At 42.9% G+C, this 22,968-nt stretch overlaps 1 protein-coding gene across 2 annotated transcripts in view; it reads right to left on the bottom strand.

Annotated features, from left to right (window-relative positions):
• The window catches only part of HDAC10 (histone deacetylase 10), a 45,643-nt gene that overhangs the window by 9,276 nt on the left and 13,399 nt on the right, over positions 1–22,968 (bottom strand). For both annotated transcript variants that reach the window (XM_075928170.1, XM_075928159.1), the window contains 14 exons: positions 22,497–22,593; positions 21,869–21,966; positions 21,504–21,608; positions 21,246–21,314; positions 20,475–20,601; positions 15,027–15,092; positions 14,614–14,673; positions 14,149–14,238; positions 9,735–9,841; positions 6,983–7,050; positions 3,479–3,767; positions 2,703–2,793; positions 1,330–1,415; positions 842–895 (listed from right to left, as the gene is read on the bottom strand). In XM_075928170.1, coding sequence (XP_075784285.1) covers positions 842–895; positions 1,330–1,415; positions 2,703–2,793; positions 3,479–3,767; positions 6,983–7,050; positions 9,735–9,841; positions 14,149–14,238; positions 14,614–14,673; positions 15,027–15,092; positions 20,475–20,601; positions 21,246–21,314; positions 21,504–21,608; positions 21,869–21,966; positions 22,497–22,593 — 1,407 coding nt within the window. The remainder of the gene's footprint in view (positions 1–841; positions 896–1,329; positions 1,416–2,702; positions 2,794–3,478; positions 3,768–6,982; positions 7,051–9,734; positions 9,842–14,148; positions 14,239–14,613; positions 14,674–15,026; positions 15,093–20,474; positions 20,602–21,245; positions 21,315–21,503; positions 21,609–21,868; positions 21,967–22,496; positions 22,594–22,968) is intronic.

Here is a 22,968-nt window from a genome sequence, read left to right on the forward strand (position 1 = left end):
TTGAAACCAGTTTCACTGTAGCTTTAGCTTGGAGCTGGCATTACTTCAGACAAGTACTGAGAATGTATCTAACGCCTGTAGAGGGCACAAGAGTGTGAATGCAGAAGGTATTGTGTGTCCTCCCCCATCACATTCACCTGTGCTGGGCTCTTAATCACAGATGTTTCATTGAAGTCAGTAACAACAATACATTTTTATCTCCTATCATACATTGTTTTTTTTAAGATCTTTTAAAAAATAGCTTGTCATCTCAATCTAAATTTTCAATAATGTTGACAAATATTATACTTCAAATCTAAAGCAGAACCTCTTACAAGGCAACCTTCTGTCTTTAGAGATCATCCCAAAATATCCCTAATCATACTGGCTACGTCTACATTGGCACCCCTTTCCAGAAAAGGGACGCTAATGAGACGAGTCGGAATTGCAAATCCGCGGGGGATTTAAATATCTTTCAAGTAGGAATGAGAAATCCTCCGGAAAAGGGCTTATTTTCCGGAGAATTGCGTCTAGACTGGCACTTTTCTCTGGCTTATCCCCAAGCCAGAAAAAAGTGGCAGCCATGTAAATGCAAATGCCGCGGGGGATATTTAAATCCCCCGCAGATTTGCAATTCCGACTCGTCTCATTAGCATCCCTTTTCCGGAAAGGGGTGCCAATGTAGACGTAGCCACTGAGTACAATTCTGGCCAAGCTTTCTTAGGTGATCAACTCTATTAAACAATGTTTACTGGCAACTTGGGTAGTCATTTAATGCAGGTTTCCTCAGACATGTACACCTAGAATCATTTATAAGTGATCCTCTGAGATTTAACCATCTGAAATGAATGGAGAATCTTACCCATCATCTAAGTTGAGTTCAAGATCCATGTCTCCAACAATTATGCAGAGCACTCTACAGAACACAAAGAATAACCATGAATGTGTGTGTGTACACGTACACACACACACACACAAACACCTACCTTAAATTGATGTTTCTAACTTTTTAAAACATGCAATACAGTTAAGTGATCAGTACAAGAGAAAATCTTAAAAATGTGGCCATTTGGCTATGGGGTTTTCATGTGTGGAAGAGAATTCAATCCCAGAAAAAAATGATTGTGGGACTGCTCTGAGTTTGATTTAATAGCAATATACAAATAGTGGGATAGTATTCAGGTTCATGGCAGTTCAGGCCAAAAACCAAAGAAAACAACAGGCTGATAATGGGATTTAGGCAGTCAAAAAAAAAGTTAAACCTTTTTAAGGCAACCCATTCTGTTTATGAATTTATATCACATTTTCAGATTGTATAAAAGAGGACATTATGCAACGAGCATAGTTCACCTTTGTAATCCAAAATCAAAGCAGTGCTTTAGTGCAATGGTAGTAGAAACAGAAGCCACAGATGCGTCTACAATTCCATTGCACACCTAAAAATAAACATTTGTATTAATAAATCATAATAATTCTACATCATACTATACTTAAATTCGTATCAGTTGAGCCTGTTTTTGTCTAAATGAGATACTTTGTCTCTGTGTCTGTTTGTTCAATAACTCCTCCTTAAACGGTAAGAGCTAGGACCACCACATTTGGCATATGGCTTCCTCTTATTATAACTTAAAGCAAGGTAAAGATGTGCCTGGAATGGGATTGCTTCTCAGAAAACTATACAGAAAAGAGACAGACTCAACAGGCAAATGAAAGGAGCTGGCTGGAGAGGGTGGGGCGGGGGTACATCCCCACCTCATCTGGGACAGTCCCAGTTCCAAGCCTCCTATCCCCCAGGCACACTTTAGGGAGGGAGAGAGGAGCTGAAGCTTCCGTCCTCGCCCCCCACTCCAAATTCATACAGGAGCAATTCTAGTTGTTTCCCCTTGCTCTCTGAGGAAGGGTAAGTGCTCAGTTTGCTGAACTCCTAATTCTAGTTTGGGAGCACATGTAGCAGACAAATCTGGCCTGCCCCAACCAGGGGACATGCATCCCTACCCCAGCTGTGTCCACTGGAGCTGCAGCAGCCATGACAAGGTAGTTCTCACCTAGGCCCAAGATGCTGCAGTAAGGGTATGTCTACACTACCTCGCTAGTTCGAACTAGCGGGGTAATGTAGGCATACCGCAATTGCAAATGAAGCCCGGGATTTGAATTTCCCGGGCTTCATTTGCATAAGCGGGGTGCCGCCATTTTTAAATCCCCGCTCGTTCGAACCCCGTGCCGCGCGGCTACACGCGGCACGAACTAGGTAGTTCGAACTAGGCTTCCTAGTTCGAACTACCGTTACTCCTCGTGGAATGCAAGCCACAATACGGGATGATATGCAACTGCACTGCCCTAATGGTATATCCAAAAGGGAAAATTACTCCCAACATGCACTGGGAAAGGAATAATTTGTGATACTCCTTTATGGGGTGCAATTATACTTTCGTTTGCATAGTCATGGCTCTAATTCCCCCCTGCCCAGTTTTGCATGAAGCATCTACTGCACAGCCCTCTGCACTCCCTTAAGAGCCAAAGCTAATGATCTGGGTAGGCCTAATGCACTAGGGGGATTTTTACTTCCTCCTCTGTCACCTTTACTCTAGTAAGTAGGCACAATTTTAACACAGATACAATCTGATGGAGACTAGCAGAGTAGGAAAAGATATATTTGAGCTAACAATGAAGAAGAATCAAAGAGCAGAAGAAACACGGGAAATAATCAAGGCAGTTTTCATTACCTCCTTCTTTAGTATTTTATCTAGGACAGCCACCACATTCTGAAGAGAGAGCAAAGCTTTCTCTTCCTTCACAAGCTCTGCATCAAATCCACTGTAAAATAAGATTTTTAAATTAATTAAAAATTAATCTAACAATTTGTTAGATTCTGAATAGTACACTTATAGGGTGATTTTCAGTGGCAATGTTAATTAGTAAGGGCTTCTAAAGTATTATGTAGATGTTGAACATTTGTCCTCAAAGAACTAGAGGTGATCAGAGGACGACTGTTCTATTTCATGAGAATTTTTAAGGTCCTGAGCTTTATTTTCACTCCACAAAATCCTTTGGGACACTTTCCAAAGCAGAACTGTGTCAAAATAGGTGTTTTTTTGATTAAAAAAACTCAAGATTTTTAATTCAGGCCTTCCTCTCTCTGGTTAGAAATGACAAGAGCGCCCTGGCCCGCAGAAAACTTTCTACTGAAAACTTCATTGAAATTTGTATATTTCTACAAAAGGTTTTAGCTTAAAAAAACAGCACTAAATTTGATTAAATTACATTTAGTGACAAGCACTACAAAGAGATTTGTTGACACAGGAGGTAAATATCATGTATCCCACTTTGCAGATGGAGAAACTCAGGCAGAAGAAAAGTGAGGCCGAGGCAAAAGAGAAAGTTAGTATCTAAGAACTAGGATTACAAGATGAGAGTCACTGGTTTCCCGTCTTGTGTCCAAATCACTATACCACGCTCTCTCCTCAAGATTAAAGTTGATAGCCACATACATAATGCCGACCTGACAAGAGTTTTCCGTTCTTGTGCACTCATTTCCATCTCCACTTGAACAGATAATGGTAGAAAATGTGCATCAGCTTTAGAGACAATTGATGCTGCTGTTTTAACAGGAGGCACTGGAAAGAGAATTCTTTTCATATGTGATTCCAAAAACTTGTCTGTTTTGATGGCTTCATCACGATTAGTGTTCCCAACTGCTTGCTCTGCTGTGGGATGTGTACTAGTTTGAGTTAGCTGAGCCTCCATCACCTGTTGTGATTTGGTACTGAGATCTTTTAAAGGAGCTGTTTCTAGAAAAAAAATGCATTTTTTGATTTCACAAGTATCATAAAACACAAGTGTGATTCCTGGGCACTAAAAATGTTACATATTAATGTGTAATTGTATTTATTTACCATAACAGGTTGCATTTGCCTGGCTGGTACAAACAGAGCCATCCCAGCCATAGGACAGCTTGGGGCAACCGCCCTGGGTCCCACACTTTAAGAGGCCCCACCAAGCCCAGGTGACCTAGGAAGCAGCAGAAGTCAGGTCCATCCCCAAACTCACCAGTGGGAAGTGGGGCAACCTGGCTCCAGCCTGCTCTGCTCCCCTGGCGTTGCTCAGGGGAGGGATGGGACTCCCCTACAGTCACTGGTGGTGGGAAGTGGAGCAATGCAGCAGGTAGCCAAAAGATCAGGGCAGAGCGGCTTAAGGCCCCATCATTTCCCTCCAGCCCCCTCCCCTGAGTGACATGGCCTGGGGCATTAGTAGGGGGCATGATGCCAGCAGCACAGTTCTGGCCCATCCCCACACCACCACCGGTGGCAGTGAGAAGCAGACTGAACAGGCCCTAGACCACTCCCACTATATTTTCCCCTGTTCTTCTCCTCTCGTCCCTCTGTAAATAAGTATCTCCCTTTGTTAGGTTTCTTATACTTTTCTGGTGCGGTCTCTGGGGGATTTGGAACAGGTGACCCTGGGGTGAAAGGGACTTTCCCTGATGCATTCCAGTGCACACCTTCTCCTGGCCAGAGCTGCCTGTGAAGCAGACTCCATCTTGGTCACGAGGATGCTGAAGTTACACCTGGAACCCATAAGAGGCGAGGCAATTCTTCATTTAATCCTAAGCAGAGCAAAGTATCTGGTCCAAAAAGTGAATATAGCTGAACCACTTGGTTATAGCAGCCATAATATAATATAATTAACATCTTTGCAGGTGGGTGGAAATACTAAAGAATCCCATCACAGTATCATTAACTTCAGAAAAGGGAACTACACAAAAATGAGTAAATTAAAAGGAACAGTCACAATAGAGAAATGCCTGCAAGCTACATGGAAACTTTTAAAAACAAATAAAGGGTCAAATTAAATGCATACCCCAAATAAAAAAAATAGTAAGAGAAACAAAAAATGCCACCCTGGCTAAAAAACAGAGCAAAAGCAGTAAGAGGTAAAAAAAATCCTTTAAATATTGGAAGTCAAATCCTATTGAGGAAAATAAAAGCAGCATAAACTCTGGTAAGTGAACCACACCAGGAAGAGAGGGCCACTGCAAAAAAGCAAAATTAAGTTTTTGAATTGATCTTCACTACACACAATATGAGTAAGATTCCTGCACCTGAGCCTTTTAGGTGACAAATCTGAGGAACTATCCAAGACTGAGGTGTCAATAGAGGAAGTTTTGGAACAAATTGATAAATGGAAACAGTAATAAGTCATCAGGAGCAAATGGTATTCACTCGAGTTGTGAAGGAACTTATATATGAAATTGCAGAACTACTAACTATGATACATAACCTATCATTTGAATCAATTTCTGTACCAGATGACTGAAGGATAGATAATGTGACAACAATTTTTAGTAAGGGCTCCAGAGATGATCCTGGCAATTATAGGCTGGTAAGTTTATCTTCAATGCCAGCCAAACTGGTTGAAACTATACTAAAGAACAGAATTGTTGCACACATTTATACACACAATTTGCTGGGAAAGAGTCAACATGGCTTTTGTAAAGGGAATCATGCCTCACCAATCTATTAATATTTTTTGAGGAGGTCATCAAACATGCACAAGTATGATCCAGTGGATATAGAGGACGTGGACATTCAAAAAGGCATTTTTGAGAAGGTCATTCACCAAAGGCTCTTCAGCAAACTACACTGTCATGGGATAAAAGGGAAGGTCCTGTCGTGTATCAGTAACTAGTTAAAAGTCAGGAAACAAAGGATAGGAATAAATGGTCAGTTTTAAGAATGGAAAGAGGCAAATAGCAGAATCCTCCTGGAATCTGTAGTGTGACTTATTCATAAATGTTCATCATATTCATAAGTGATTTGGAAAAAGGGCTAAACAGTGAGGTAACACAGTGAGCAGATGATACAAAATTACTCAAGATAGTTAAGGCCAAAGATGATTGTGAAGAGTTACAAAGAGATCTCAAAAACTGGGTGACTGGATAACAAAATGGCAGATGAAATTCAAAGCTGTTCAATGCAAAGTAGTATACTTTGGAAAACACAATCCTGATGATACATATAAAATGATGGGGTCTAAATTAGCAGCTACCACTCAAGAAAGACGATGATGACTCTTGGATCTTGGGAATGTGCAGTGGCAGTCAAAAAGCTAGTTAGGAAACATTAGGAAAGATATAGCTAAAATGACATTAAATATCATAATCCCATTACATAAATCCATGGTACACCCCTAGCTTGTGTACTACATGCAGTTCTGGTCACCCCACCTCAAAAAAAGATACATTAGCAATGGAATAAGAGCAACAAAAGTGATTAGGGGAACAGAACAGTTTTCATATGAAGAGAGGGATTAAAAAGACTAGTACTGTTCAGCTTGGAAAAGAGATGACTAGGGAAGGATGTGGTAGAGGACTATAAAATCATGAATGGTGTAGAGAAAGTGAGCAAGGGAGTATTGTTTATCCCTTCATATAACACAAGAACAAAGGATCACTCAATGAAAGTAATGGCATCAGACTTAAAACAAACAAATGAAAATACTTTTTCACAAAACACGCAGTCAATCTGTGAACCGGGAGACTGTAAAGGCCAAAATGATAACAGAGTTCAAAAAATAATTATATGAGTTCATGGTCCATTAATGGCTATTAGCCACAATGGTCAAGGATGCAACTCCATGCTCAGGGCTTCTATAATCCTCTGACATCCAGATGCTGAGACAGGAAAGCAAAGAATGGACCACTTGATAATTGCCCTGTTCTGTTAATTCCTTCTAAGCATCTGGCACTGGGCACTGATGGAAGATAAGATACGGGGCTAGACAGACCATTGGTTTCACCCACTACGGCTGTTCTTATATTCTTATGAGCTATGCTAATTTACGCTAGCAGAGGATTTGGCTCTGAATAATGAAGTGCCACACAATGCTCCTGTGAAATAGATAAGTTATGTGAACCTATTGATGCTAATTATCAACTTTTTCTAGAGTTCAAGTATGTACCATATTGATTGAGCACATTAGCAAAAGGAAACAGAACAGCAATTACCTTCATACATCAAACATTTCCAGTATGGTTTATGTGCAGCTCTCACATTTTGTATAGACTCAATAGCACTACAAAAGATAAGTGATTAGCATCATCAGTTCAGATGAAAATATAGGAAAGTTTACTTGCCAAGTTCAACATAAAGACTCCATTTCTGAAGTCTGGGCTAGAAAAACCAAAAAGAAGGACATGTTACTTGTAAGTAACATTACTTTCAACTGTCAGCCACAGAAAATGAAAGGAAATGTTTAGTATTACAGTCCTGTACTGGCTATTGACTGGTTACAGAGCTTGCTTGTGAGCAAGTAACACACCAAATGTGTTCACCAAATGATCATGCAGCTATGGTTGAGGTTAGTTTGTATAAGGTCTTTCGTACACAGGGCCGCCTAGTGGCTGAAGAATATACAGTTTAAAGTTCCATTACATGTAGTGTGAACATATTTCTTTCATTACCTTAGAAGCAAGGGTGTCTGGTATGTAAGGCAGGGGAAGGCTCTGCTTTCCCAAACCACCACCCAAGCCCTGCCCACATTCCTCCCCCAGAATGCCTGTGGTAGGCATTCTGGGGCAGAGTGCTGCTGCCCCCAGGGCCTACCCTCCCCATGCTCCAGGGATGGAGAGGCAGGGCTGGGCCAGGCCACGCAGCACACCGTCCTCCGGGGCTGGGGAGGCTGGGACCACATGGCGTGCTCGCTGACCTCCTTCAGGGCTGGGGAGGCTGGGGCCATGCCGTGCGCCTTCCTCAGGGCTGAAGAGGCCGTGTCATGTGGAGTGCCCTCCTTCCTCCTTCCTCCCCTGGGGCTCCAGGAATGAAGAACCTGGGCAACTCTGGGGCTGGGTAGGCTGGGGCCCATGCCACATGTCTTCTGCCCTCCCCGGGGCTACGGAGGCTGGGGCGAGTGCACGCCTGTCTGCTTTCCTCCTCTCCTCATGGTTGGGAGGGGGAGCATGCACATGGTGCACTGCCCCACCTCCCCATGGGGGCAGGGAAGGGGCTGGGCCTCAGAAGAAGGAGTGAGGCTGGCAGTGGGGTTTGCCTCCCCCAGCCATGCCTTCACCAACTGCCCATGCTTAGAAGTGCATACATTTATACACTACCAAGTGAAATCCTGGCTCCCAAAATGCCAATGGCAAAACTGCCATTGACTTAAGTGAGGCCAGAATTTCACCTGTTGTATTGCAGCTTTCCATTGCTTCAGAAGATTAAGGACACCAACTTTGCAGTCAGATCCATCCATGCACACACTGTGAAGTAGGGATGTAGCTGATAAATGGATTAACCAATAAGCAAAAGCGTATAGGTTAATTCTATAAACTACATGTATCCCCCGCCCCGCCAGTAAATTTTTTAGCAGGTTGGCCAGCAGCCCAGCTCAGTCTTGCTTGCACCAGGTCTGGGACCTACCCCTGCTGCGGCTCTGCATTTAAAGTGTAGTAGAAGCCAGCCAGGCAGGCAGCCTGGCTCAGTTCCGACTTGTGCCGTGTCTGGGAGCTCAGCCCGCCTTGGACAAGGGCTGCTGCCACTCTGTGCTGCTGCCTCTCTACCAGAGGCAACAGCATGGGGTGACAGGCAGCCAGTCCATGAGAAGGGCTCATTTTTAAACTGGTTCTCCTTGTGGACCAGCTCCTGCTTGGCATCCTGCCCTACTACCTTAGATACAGAGGCAGCAGCATGGAGTGGCAGGGGGCTCCTCTGGAGTGGGGCTGAAGCACAGCCCTAGGGACTATAGAATAGTCAAGTAACCAATAAGAATTCATAAGATTACTCGACTGTTCTATTAACTGGTATTTAATATCTCTACTGTGAAATCAGTGGGACTCTGTGCAAGCACAAGGGGCAGACACAAGGCAGGTTTGGGGACTACTAAACTAGTGATATATCCTTTGCTGTTGCATTGTGTTGAAAGCCACAGGTTTGTTTCATATTATTATTGCTAAATCAGGAACCAGGGCCCAGTTGGGCTGGGTGTTGTACAAACAGTAAGTAACAAGAGAGTCACTGCCCCAGAGATATTACAACCTGGATTTATGACAAGATGTGTGCATTCATAGCCCACCATTCACTGGCCATTATTATTTTGTATGGCCACTCACAGCATTATGAATTCAGCTTTGACTGATGTGAATGTCTACCGAGAAGTAACGCCTAACGATAGAGGTAGCAAAAAAGTCCCCTCCTGAGTTTATTTTAATTTTAATAATTGGAAATAATGTCAGAAGAAGAAAACAAAATCAGACATAAATTGATCATTTTGGAGTGGGAGTGATCAGAGTCAGAAAATAATACATTCTAGCAGCATATTAAAGCCCTTATTCAGCATGGTATTATAAGCACAGGCCTAACTGTCCCATTGATGGAACTATTAATGTGCTTAAAGCTAGGTATGTGCGTGAATAACTTTCTGGATTGGGATCTAACTTCTTAATTTGCATATCTCTATTTTCAGAGTACCGTTTAATTATTTTTGAGAAACAAGGTTAAGAATGTAAGGAATGAGAATTTTTATTATTTTCTACAAATTGTAGTGTTTTAATGAAATGTTCTGTTTCCCATATTCAAGTTTTAATGTAGTTTTCTTTACACTTTTAGGCTTGATGATGAAAGCAAAAAAAAAAAATGAAATGCTGATATTATTTAATTTCTACCTCACGCTCAGACAGCTCCAATTCAATGTACAATCAGTGTCTTTCAAGCACAGTAAGAAGAGACACAAATACAGCATGAAACAAAATATTTCTTGATTCATACCTTAAGCATGGTGCCATTTCTCCAGAGATCTGAGGGAGAGGGTCTCTAAGCAAAGTTTTTACAGTCATGCAGACTGATTCGGACAATGACTTCAAATGGTATCCGCCCTAGGAAAATTAAACCATGGTCTGTGTCTTGCAAAGAACACTTACATATTAATCTATCTGTAAAAGCATTGTTATTTTATGAACATGCTTGGAGAAAGCGTATTTTTCACATAATAATATTCAGCATCCACCTTTTGAAATATGTCTGGATGTTAGCTAAATGGCCTATTTGAAATCATGGGAAGGTGGCCACGTTCTAAAAGCCCCTCCCCAACCTTATGGGAGGGACACTGAACCCATGTTCAACTGAATCCGGGGGACAAAAAATGACAACAGGGTCAAGGAGTGCGGGTCACAGGTTTAAAATAAGGGAGCCGGATGGGGACACCGAGCAGAGAACCCCGGACAGCGCCCACTGCTCCTCAAAGCTGTCGATGGAGCCAGTGGACGCCGCCCAGAGGAACTCTGCCCGGATTCGTGACACGAGGGAAGAGCGGAAATAGGCCCCACAGTCGCAGAGAACCCCCTCGTCTAACATCCTTCTCCTGCTATTATAGATGGCATCTTTCCCTAAGGCCAGGAGGAGGCTGACGAGGAGGTCTCGCGACTTTGTGGGGCCACGGATTGGGTGTGCGTAAATAAAAAGGTGAGGGGAGAAGTGCAGCCAGAACCTCAATAAGAGGTTCTGGAGGAGCCGGAATAGGGGCTGCAACCTGGCGCATTCAAGGTAGGCGTGCGCCAGGTTCTCCCTCACGCCGCAAAAGGGGCAGGTGTCTGGGATTGGGGTGAACCGTGCCAAGTACACGCCCGTGCTCAGGGCCCCGTGAAGGAGCCGCCAACTGATGTCCCCGACGGGCCGCGGAATTAAGGTGGAATAAACGCTGGCCCATCGGGGTTCCCCACCCTCTATAGGTCTGAGATAGTCCCGCCACTTTGTATCGGGGCGGGACACGAGGGTGGGGAAATGCAAAGCGTGGAGCACGAGCGTGTGGAAAGTGGGATCTAATGGATACTGCCATGGAAATAGTCAGCTACAGATTCTGTTTAAATCTAAAAACACATAGTCAGAAGTAACTTGTTAAAATACATCATTGCAAAATGATACCACGGAGCATAACATGGTTTGGATGCATTACTGGAAATCCTCCCCATCTCTCCTCCCCTCCCCCAATGGGGAACTGGGAGTGAGATTCTGCAAGGATACATCTACACTACAATTAAAACTCTATGTTTGGCCCTTGCCTTGGGCTTATGGGGCTCAGGATAAAAGGCAGTTTAAATGCAGTGTAGATGTTTGAGCCCACACTGCAGCCTCAGTTTTGGGATCCTTCCAGATTGCATGGTCCAAGGACTTCAGTCTGTCTATACCACAGTTAGACAGCCCCTTAACAACTCCAAGTTAGTTGACATGGGTCAGCCATGTGTGTCTAATTACGTAGACATAGCTTAAGGGATACAGCACAGAACTCTGCCTACGAGGCAGTCCCTCTGGTTCTGGGCTGCACTAGAGGTTGGCGAGTCCCCAGAATAATTTAGACAGCTCTGGGGCCCTATCTAAGCAGCTGAAGTCTCTCTGGGCTGCCATATGGGTCACAGCCCAGCCCATACCAGCCCAGCCCTAAATTTCTGCAACAATAAATGCTGCAGCACTAGCCCACAAAACACCCCCCTGCTTCCACACCTGACTGGCCTTATTTACCAGGGCTCATGAGAGGGTCCTTGAAGGCAGCATTATGAGTCTTCCACAGTGCTTTCACAAGGCAATTCTTCTCCCAGATGGAAGAAGGAATTTTAGGGTTCCTTCATCTTCTCTGGCTCTCTTACCCAACATAAAAGGGTCAGGCATGCTATTAAGATCTCACCCTTGAAGCCTTGTGTCTATTAAACTCATTTTCATCTGCAAATATCTCTTTTGATATACACTTAGGCTATGTCTATGCAGCAGCATTATTTTGAATAACATCAGTTATTCTGAAATAACAGTCTGCATCTACTCTACAAGAAGTTATTTCGACATAATATAGAAATAATGTTGAACTGGAGGACTTCTTACTTCGACTCCCGTAACTCTTGTTTTATGAGGAGTAAGGGAAGTTGGAGACAGCATGCTCTAACTCGGACTTCCTGCTGTGTAGACAGCACCAAAAATCAAAGTAAGCCATGTTGACTTAAGCTACGCAATTGACACACCTCAAGTTGCGTAGCTTATTTTGGCTTTAGCTCTGCTGTGTAGACATGCCCTTAGTGCTAAAAAGTTGCAACACTTATACTAACTGTCTGGAGACTAAAATAGTCTGGAGACTAAAATCCACTATTCCTCCATTGAGAGTCAATTAATAGTAAAAGATAAATGTACAGTAATTATGGGTTTCAAGAGCCTTTTCCAGGTATTTTAATTTTCATGCCCTTTCAGTTCTTGGCCTTTCTGCTAAGACTAGCGGATCATAACTAGGGCCAGGGACTATCACAAATAGCATTTGTTAAAATTAGGAAATGTGGTTGGCCTGCGGATTTAGCAGTGACCTTCATTGGTGAGATACTTGAGTTGCAGTTGGCAGACTACTTCCAGTAGCTTGTTTATGGAGCTGCCCATGGCATTAGCCTCAGAGGACAATGCTTGCTTCTGTCTTAGCTAGAAGGAGGGGGCTGCAACTGTAACTTTGTAACAAGCAGAGGAGAGGAGTTTAAAGTGAGTACATGGAGAATACTAGGTGAGCAATGGGTTCATCTTAAGAAAGAAATCCTGCTTGGATGCCTTGAATGAGCAGTAACATCTCTGCAAACTCAATGTGCTCACAAGAGCCACCAGTAATCTGGAATACTGGAGAGAGAGTGAGTGTGAAGGCTGCACAGTGAAATACTTTGAAAGACAAAACATTTTCAAAGTTAAAAAGAAAGCTTCCAGTGGCAGTAGGTAGGGCACGTAGAGGTTTTTTAATAAATACATTGAGAAATCAATAAGGTTTCCACTCCTGAATAAATATGTACCTAGGCTGAAATCTTTAAAAGCTCTACTGGAGCAAAGGTTATTACTTACAAAAATGTCCGAAATTCAGTCTTGTTCTGAATGGATCTGATATGATTTGGAGTAGCTCTTCACTGGCTGTGCACAAGCACTATAAACCCATATTGAGAGCTATATTTTTTTTATCAAAATATAAAGTTGTCATATAAATTCTCTCTTCCTTAAAAACATAGACTGCAAAATATCAGTTTAAAAATCATGCAGTTCTCCTAAACCAGAGGTGGGCAATAATTTTTAATGGGGGTGGGGCACTCCAAGATTTTGGTAAGTGGTCAAGGGCTGCATTTCTGTAGAGGGGTGCAGGGTCTGATTGGTGGGAGGGGTGCTGAGAGGATCTTGGGATAGAGGACTGGCATGCAGGAGGGAGTGTGGGGTCAGAGGGAGTTTGGATGAAGGAGGAGGTTATGATCTGGGGCAGGGGTTTGGGGTGCAGGGTCCAGGAGGGGATATGGTTGCAGGAGAGGCTTCTGGCCTGGGGGAGGGGGTGCAGGGTCAGGGAGGGAGTTATGATCTGAGAGAAAGGGGGTGCAGCAGGTTTGAGTGGTGACATGGGGCAGGAGAATGGGGTACAGGATCAGGGAGGGGGTATGGGTACAGGAAAGGATTTTGGCCTGGGAGAGGGGTGTACAAGGGGGTGCAGAGTCCGAGAGACAGTTGTGACCTGGAGGAGGTGGGGAGAGGGGATACAGAGCGTTTGGGTGGTAGCCTGGGACAGGTAGTTAGGAGGACAGAGGGGGTGGAATGCCAGAAGCAGGCTCTGGCTGGGAGGTACTTACTTAGGCAGCTCCCAGCCAGCAGCTTTGTCTGAACCTGAGACAGGCTCTCTGCCTGTGTGCGTGGGAGGGGGAGGAGGCGCTGCTCCAGGTGGCTCTGCTCCAGCACAGGGAGGGAGGGAGGAAAGAGGCTTCATTTGCTGCTCCTGCCTTCAGCAAAATTTCTTAGCTCCTATTGACCGGAAACTGGCCAATGGGAGCTTGGAGATTTTGCTAGGAGGACAGCACACAAAGCTTTCTCCTTCCTGCCCAGCTTGCAGAGTAATTAGCAGCCATCGTCTGTAGTAAGGGTGCCAGCAAGGCAGACGCAGGCCAGATCTGGTAGTCTGGATCCAGCCTGTTAGCTGCCTCTTGCGCACCCCTGTCCTAAACAACACAAGAGCAGTGTAAAATCTTAACCATTCTTGCATTCCTGGTTCTCAAAAAAAAAAAAGTGCCTCACATTCAAGTAAAGATTCAAGTAAAGATTCACCCAGATTATTTCTAGGTGCAGGCTAGAGGTGTGAGACTCTTCTACAGAGACCCTTCCCTCCAAAAATATACAATAAATGAGACACTTAAAACTTTACCTCTAGAACTGCACATAACCTTCCGTTAGCTAACTGCATTAGGAAATGTGTAAGGTGGGCAAAACACTCCGGAGTAGCAGTCATCTGACCCTGAAACCAGGAAAATGTTAGAAAGAAATAGAAACTCTGGACAACATAGCTGGTAACATAAGAACTGCTAATATGGGTCATCCCCTATCCATGTAGTGCAGTGTCCTATTTCCTGCAGGGACCAGCACCAAATATTTAGACAAATATGCAACATGTGGGAAAATCTATATCTCCGCTAACCCACCCATAAACATCTCAGCCAGATCCCTAGGAAGTTCAAGATTAGTTTAAAGCCTGAAATATGAGGATTACGTTTGGTCAAAGTGAAATCTAACTATCAGTAGCTAAACAATTATGACATTTTACATATAAATGTACTTTAAAAATAAAATTACATGAAAGAGAGAACGTGAAAAATCCTGTAAAATTGCTTACCTCAGGGTCACCAATTCCTGAATCATATCCAGAAGATACCAGAATAAGTTCTGGAGCAAACTGTGAAAAAACAAAGATATATTCATATGGAATTTTTGCAATCCATGGGCTCAGTCCGGCCAACTGGACTGCACACATGAATAAAGACTGCATGACTCGGGTCTTTGTATTGTTTTCCTTTCAGTCTTTTACACTGAATATATTAAAAAACCCACCTCAGTCATGTCAATATTTCACTATTCAGGCATCAATCACTCAGACACTCCTCTCAGTGAACAATGGAACAACTGCATTTCAAATGCTTACAGCATTCCAATACTTACACGTCTTTATAAAAACACCACTTTAAAAAATATAGAAAGGATAACAGGATGATTATTATTTTGATTAAAAAATCAAAACAAAAACTTTACCTCAAAAGCCACTGGAAGCAACACATGGAAAAATGCAGCTAGATAATCTGAATTTCCCATTCCAACCTGGAAAAAACAATGTAGGAGATATGAAGCAACTCTCTTTTTCTGATAAAGTAATGTGTTTTCTTTCTAGGGGCCAGATCAACAAAAGGTTTTATGTGTTGTGACCCTAAGCAGGTCTGTCTTCACACCCTGCACATTATTGTAATAATTTTTTTGTACAAAATATAGTTTCTGAAGTATCATTTGAAAATGAATTACTCACTGAGCATTTATATTCTTTTGATGTATATATGCAGTGTCTATTAAGATGTATGGATATATAGTAAAATGATGACAAAACTGTGTTGAAACCAGGCATGTTGGAGAAGTTGGTAAACAGGCATGACATACACAAAGGAATGTGTATTTCATTCTCTGACCAAGCCAATCTTCATGTAAAGACAATGACAATCAAATTTTAAACATTGGTAACAAAGCTAGTAAGCTAACAAGATCATGGAGCTTCCATCCTCACCAGATTACGTCACTTTCCTCACAGCTTGAATAAACTTTACTATGAGGAATACCCTCAAAAGAATCCATATCTGTGTTCTATACACAGGGTGGCTGAACCTCAAGAGCTAAGCAACTGAATCAGGACTGTATACAATATTACAGTAATTTAAAACTGCACTGTGGTCTTTTCTGGCAGCTAAAGACACTCTGGTGACTAATAGCTTTGTAATATTTAGGTATTAACAGCACATGAGGAAATATGGATACTAAATGATACTCTGCTTTAAAATTTGTGGCCAAACAAGGAGAAACAAGCTCCCTCCCAGACAAGTTAGAATGCACTACAGGCAGTCCCCGGGTTACATACAAGATAGGGACTGTAGGTTTGTTCTTAAGTTGAATTTGTATGTAAGTCGGAACTGGTACATATTGTAGGGGAAACTCTAGCCAAACATTTCTCCAGAGCTCAGTTTTATTCTCCCACACCTCACATCCCTCAGTCCTTTATTCTCAAGATGAGGTGTCTGCTGAGAAAAACCGCTCCGCGTCTCCCTGGTCTGCTGGAGGGGGCGCTAGCTTCGCATCTCCCTGGTCGTCTGGGGGGAAACAGCTAGTGCGGGGTTGCCTCACCCCGTTTGTAAGTTGGGATCCGATGTAAGTCGGATCCATGTAACCCGGGGACTGCCTGTATTTACCTGTCTCCTATAAACTAAGTTTAGTGGAATGAAAACAATGGAAGTCCATTTACATGCAGGGGAATAGGAAGCTCATTACAAGGGAAGAAGAGCATGAGATCATCCTGCCTCTGGAAACAAAGTCATAGAACTTTGGAAGTTACAGGCAGTCCCCAGGTTACGTACAAGATAGGGACTGTAGGTTTGTTCTTAAGTTGAATCTATATGTAAGTCGGAACTGGCGTCCAGATTCAGCCGGTCCCCAGCAGACCAGAGGCACTGGGAGCAAAGCGGCAGCGGCGGCGGAGTCCCGCGCCTCCCCGGCTTTGCCAGAGCGAAGCCTCAGAGGCGCGGGACCGCTCGCCTCCCCGGCTTTGCACCAGGTGTCCCTGGTCTGCTAGAGACAGTCCCCAGCAGGCCAGAGGCACTGGGAGCAAAGCGGCAGCGGCGGCGGGGTGCCGCGCCTCTGAGGCTTTGCTGTAGCAAAGCCTCAGAGGCACGGGACTCCGCCGCCGCTGCCGCTGCCGCTTTGCTCCCGGTGCCTCTGGTCTGCTGGGGACCGTCTCCAGCAGACCAGGGACACCGGGAACATAGCCGCAGCGGTGGCGGAGTCCCGCGCCTCCCCGGCTTTGCCAGAGCAAAGCCTCAGAGGCGCGGGACCCCTCCGCCTCCCCGGCTTTGCTCCAGGTGTCCCTGGTCTGCTGGAGACGGTCCCCAGCAGACCAGGGGCACCCGGAGCAGCTTTTTTCGTCCCGGAGGTCGAGGTGGCGGGATCGCTGCGCTCTGGGCGGTCCCACTGCCTGCGAGCTCCGGGGCGAGAAAGCCCCGTTCGTAAGTGCGGATCCGACATAAGTCGGATCCGCGTAACTCGGGGACTGCCTGTATAGGTAAAGACAGAAGCCATATTTGGCATTCATCACTAGACTGACAGAAGGGAAAAAGAGTTCTTGTATGCTAAGAAAGATGGTTTCTTCAACCAAGGGGGGGGTTTGAAGTAGCAATGTAAGTGACTAGTCGAGTCACTGCTTGACTAGTCCCTCTGCCCTCCCCTTACTACCTCTGTATCAGAGGAAGCGGGGGGGTGGAGGGAGAGGGAGCAGGAGCCAGTACTGGGGGGAGCCAACTTAAAAGCCAGTTCCCTGCAGCACCATCTCCGCAAGGGGCAAAGGAGGCAGAGGTGCAGCAGGGGAAATGGGACCGAAGAGTCCCAGGTGCGAGCCAGGCCCCAGACACTGCGCCTCTGCTTTTTAAATGTAGTAAGAGCCTGGCTCGCACCGGGTCCCAGACGTTGCATCTCTTTAAAAAGCAAAGCCATAGCATCTAGAACCGGGTGGGAACTGGGACTCAGCTGTCAGGACTCAGCTCCCATCAGGCTCTTATTACATTTAAAAAGCAGAGCCGCAGCAAACCCCCTTATTGACTAGTTGATGGAAATTCCATCGACTACTTGATTAGCTTCCTAACTAATATTTAACATTCCTAGTCTGAAGTCTCTGAAAACTGAATGTGAGAAACCATCTTGAACAAAGCGTATACCTTGTTAGATGATCACAGAGGTATCTGTGCCTTTAGCTATCATCTTTGAAAAATCATGGAAGATGGGAGAGAGTCCAGAAGACTGGAAAAGGGCAAATATAATGCCCATCTATAAAGAGGGAAAAAAGAACAACCCAAGAAACTACAGACCAATCAATGTAACTTCTGTGCCTGGAAAGATAATGGAGCAAGTAATTAAGGAATTCATCTGCAAACACCTGGAACATAATAAGGTAATAAGTAGCAGTCAGCATGATTTTTGTAAAGAACAAAACATGTCAAACCAATCTGAAAGCTTTCTTTGATAGGATAACGAGTCTTGTGGATAAGGGAGAAGCGGTGGATGTGGTATACCTAGACTTTAGTATGGCATTTGATACGGTCTCGCATGATCTTCTTATCAATAAACTAGGCAAATACAACTTAGATGGGTGCATAACTGGCTGGATAACCATTCTCAGAGAGTAGTTATTAACAGTTCACAATCCTGCTGGAAGGGCATAACAAGCGGGGTTCCGCAGGGGTCTGTTTTGGGACTGGTTCTGTTCAATATCTTCATCAACGATTTAGATATTGGTATAGAGAGTTTGCTTATTAAGTTTGCAGATGATACCACACTGGGAGGGGTTGCAAGTGCTTTGGAGGATAGGGTCATAATTCAAAATGATCTGGAGAAACTAGAGAAATGGTCTGAGGTAAATAGGATGAAGTTTAATAAGGACAAATGCAAAGTACTCCACTTAGGAAGGAACGATTAGTTTCACACATACAGAATGAGAAGCGACTGTCTAGGAAGAAATAGTGGACCACAAGCTAAATATGAGTCAGCAGTGTGACACCATTGCAAAAAAAGCAAACGTGATTCTGGGATGTATTAACAGGAGTGTTGTGAGCAAGACACAAGAAGTCATTCTTCCGCTCTACCCTGTGCTGATTAGGCCTCAATTGGAGTACTGTGTGCAGTTCTGGGCACCACATTTCAAGAAAGATGTGGAGAAATTGGAGAAGGTCCAGAGAAGATCAGCAAGAATGATTAAAGGTCTAGAGAACATGACTTATGAAGGAAGGCTGAAAGAACTGGGCTTGTTTAGTTTGGAAAGGAGAAGACTGAGAGAGGACATGATAGCAGTTTTCAGGTATCTAAAAGGGTATCACAAGGAGGGAGAAAAATTGTTCTCCTTGGCCTCTGAGGATAGGACAAGAAGTAATGGACTTAAACTGCAGCAAGGGAGGTTTAGGTTGGACATTAGGAAAAACTTCCTAATGGTTAGGGTGGTTAAACACTGGAATAAGTTGCCTAGGGAGGTTGCGGAATCTCCATCACTAGAGATATTTAAGAGCAGTTTAGGCAGACATCTATCAGGGATGGTCTAGACGATACTGGGTCCTGCCATGATGGCAAGGGACTGGACTTGATGACCTCTCGAGGTCCCTTCCAGTTCTAGTGTTCTGTAAGTTTTAGACTTTTAGATGGTTTTTTTTTAATTTTTATTCGATTGTACCCCTTTCTAACTGTATTCCTTTTACTTGGGCTCATTTAACCTATGTCCTGTTGTTAATGCATTTGTTTTATTTTTTACTGCAAACTAACCCAGTGACGGGAGAGGCATAAGGATCTTGCACAAAATTGAGGTTTTTGCACAAAAAAATTCCCGTCCACACTGCTTCTTTTTGTGCAAAAACCCCTTGCGCAAAAAGAAATGGCAGAAAATGTGCTAATGAGATCATGACTCATGCAAATGAGTCCCGCATTAGCATATTTTTTGCCAGAAGATCTCACAGTGTAGGCATAGCCTAATTGTGTAACTGAAGTCAAAGTACCTTAACTTGGCTTTTGGTGCTGTCTACAAAGTAGGCAGAAGTCAAAGAAAGAACACTCTTCCTTCAACTTCCCTTACTCCTCGTAAAATGAGGGTTATAGAAGTCAGATGAAGAAGCCTGTTATTTTGACATTATTTCAAAATAACGGGCTTGTTGTGTAGACACACACTCTGTTATTTCAAAATAATAGGAGTTATTTTGAAATAAATGTGGAGTGTAGACATAGCCTAACTCTATCAGAGAAGAAGGACTTCGAACATCCCCCTATTACCTGCATCTCCCATTGGCCTTCTCAAGTGCCTATCTCTCCCCCAATTACTGTATGGAGCATCTAGCATCCTAATTCAGGTTTTGTGGTTTTAGAGGTGCCTAAAAGTTAGGCATTGCAAAGCTGAGCTCTACAATTTTTATGTCGCTTTGTGGATCTTGGTCTCAAGTTCCTCCAAAATTTTAGGGAAAAGCATGTGTAATGGTTAAAAAGAAAGAACTGAATACAAAGCTAGAGCCTCAGTTGTTAAGGTTATCTTTTAAGTTCCCAATACAGCCGTCCACGCCTAATCAGCAAAGGATGTAAGCAAACAAATTCAATGGGTCTTAAGAATGTGCTTAAGTTCTTGGCTGAAGAGGGATGGATTTCATCATATGCTTAAATTATTTACTCTACTGGGGCCTAACTAAATAACGTACAGGTAAAGGAAGAATGTATGAATTGGTGACAGACTGATTAATTCATCACACTGGAAGTCATATTTTCTCACAGAGATTCCATTTGCCAGAATATTTGGCAAAGGTCACACAATCAAATCAAAGCATTTCTGATAAAAAGTATTATTTTTAAAATTGCTAAGACACTGCTTGAACACATGACAGACAAAGCTATTGGATTTGCACTGTTATGCTGTCAAGCAACATTTACCTTATTCCAAGGTACATTTATATTGAATCCTTTTCCATTTTCCTGACCAACTGCATCATAATCAGACTCTCTGAGTAAGGGCCAAAACTGCTGATGTTCATAGCGATGCCAGGAGAAATAGAGAACACTGAAAGAAAGAAAGAAGAAACAGACCAAATTGAAACAAAAGTTATGAAGGATCTTTTTTCATCTAACCTTCTGGCTCATTTCACAGAACGCATAACAACAGGCCTTCAGTAGCAAACATTTCCCATCTTTCTCTCCACTAATATCTCTGAATTGGCTCTCACTTACTTGAAAAGCTCTATATAGTCCATCACAATAATCAAATTCAGCAGGGGCACATTTGCTGTAAGTTTCTGACATAGACCCTTCTAAGGCCAGATAAAAGGATTATTTTGTAAAACAGGGGTGTAGCTGATGGGCTCAGAGTTTGTGCCTTTCAGAAGACAGAAGAACACCATTTTTTTAGACGAGCTTTTCACTGAATATTTGGATAGTAATGTAGAAAGAGTTTTCTATCAGCAAATAAAAGTAGCTATCAGGCTCATAATGTGCCAGTTTTTTCTAGAGTAGACTTGCAAATTGTTTTTAATTGGGTTTAAAGATTTGTTTCTGTTTGACAAAATGATAATAAATAAACACAATTTCAAAGAGAATGAAGTACCTAGAAGAATGAGAGGCATTCTGTAGGAATTTCTATTTTCAAAATAAGCTGGGTTTTATTCTACAAAAACAAACCAACCTGATATACAAAGGAAAATTACAAACCTGGGATCCTTTTCAAATATATATTGAATTCCTTGCCCATGGTGCACATCCCAGTCAACAATGAGAATTCTGCATAAATCAAAAGGAAATATTCACTAGAAATACCACACTAATAGAATGGTAAATAACAGAAGAGAAGATTACTAAAGGCACAACGGTAATTAGGTGCCAAATACCTATGGATTTTCACTGAGAGCTAGACACCTAACTGGCATTTGTGCCTTTGAAAACCTGCCCCAGAGACAAATATATACTAACCTTTGTAGACCGTATCTTCTTTTTGCATACTGGGCTGCAATAGCAACATTATTGAACACACAGAATCCATTGGCTGCATTTCGCTGGCTGTGATGACCTGGAGGCCTAAAACAAAGCTTCATATGGTTACTCACTATGAATGAACTTTGGCTGAAAAATAATGTAGCCACTGCCAGCTTGGGATGGCACTGTCCCTGTCGAGTGGCTAGAGATCAATAAGCTGCGACAGCCATGGCTAAGAGACATCTTTTATCTCAGGCAGTAAAGGCTCATATATTTAGATCAAGAGGTCTCATTTTTTATTCCTGCTGCCAGCACCCTGTGAGGATCTGTGTTTCAGTAAGAACTCTTAACCACTTTGTTACCTTACTAATGCCATTCCATTGTGCACTTTTCCGGACATCACAGAATCCACCAGTTGCAAAGTTGCTCCTACTGCTAGTTTAGCACAGCGGTAAGTATTCTAAGAAGAGAAATCTCGTGATTATCATTAGCTACCCATAAACTTATTTAAATTAAGCGTAACTGATATGGTTTGCATTGCTATAGCAAATTCTCTGAAGTGTTCCCTCCCCAATTAAGTTGGAATTGCATAAATGTAACAGAGAGCAGAATTTGATAATGGAAACTGAAGTGTGACTTTTACTGGAAATATTTGTGTAAATCATGCAGCATTGTGAAGCAGGAGTCATAAATAGGCAAACGGGAAGAATTATAGGAGGAAAATTTTGGTCTTGACTCCCTATTTTTATTAGTTTAAGATAAATTCCAGAACTATGCTTCATTTGGGTGATGTGGTTAGAGTGCAGATGTGGTATTGTTATGTTTGTCAATTAAAATAATTGCACTGATACTTGTATGTTCCTCATGAAAAAAACTACAATAATATTTAAACAAAAAATGTTGGCTATTTTTTACCAGCTATACAAAATGTGCTTCTAATGCAACATTGTAAACACTTATATAAATTACAACAAAGCAATGCCCTTATACCGGATGAAAGTAAACAGCATCATAATGTTTTGAGACTCTTTGGAGTTCTTCTTCATTCATTGTCTGGGTGCTCTTTATAACTTCCAAGTATTCGGAACTTTAATTAAAAAAAAGAAAGAAAGCAGGTTAACTGAATTCAGATCTGGCCTGAAAAATCTCTATTAATGCAAAAAGAAAACAAGTATATGATAATATAAGGGGTTGATGCAAGCCTGCGAGACCTAGAATGTCAGTCCCACATATCCAGTGGTGTTCTGGATATCAAAACTGAGATGTTGGGTCATATGAGAGTATAACAACTATCATTTCTATTAACTGGTCTTAGCACAACCAAGTGTTGTTTGCAAAGCTGTTCAATTTGGAGACTGCTATCAGCCTTCATGGAGGCCTCTCATTTAGACTGTCTTCATTTATGGTGTTGTGTACCTACTTAGCTACATGCTACAGTGAAAGACTACATTCACAATTGCCA

This window comes from Pelodiscus sinensis, chromosome 1, assembly GCF_049634645.1.
Source record: "Pelodiscus sinensis isolate JC-2024 chromosome 1, ASM4963464v1, whole genome shotgun sequence".
Taxonomy (NCBI): domain Eukaryota; kingdom Metazoa; phylum Chordata; order Testudines; family Trionychidae; genus Pelodiscus; species Pelodiscus sinensis.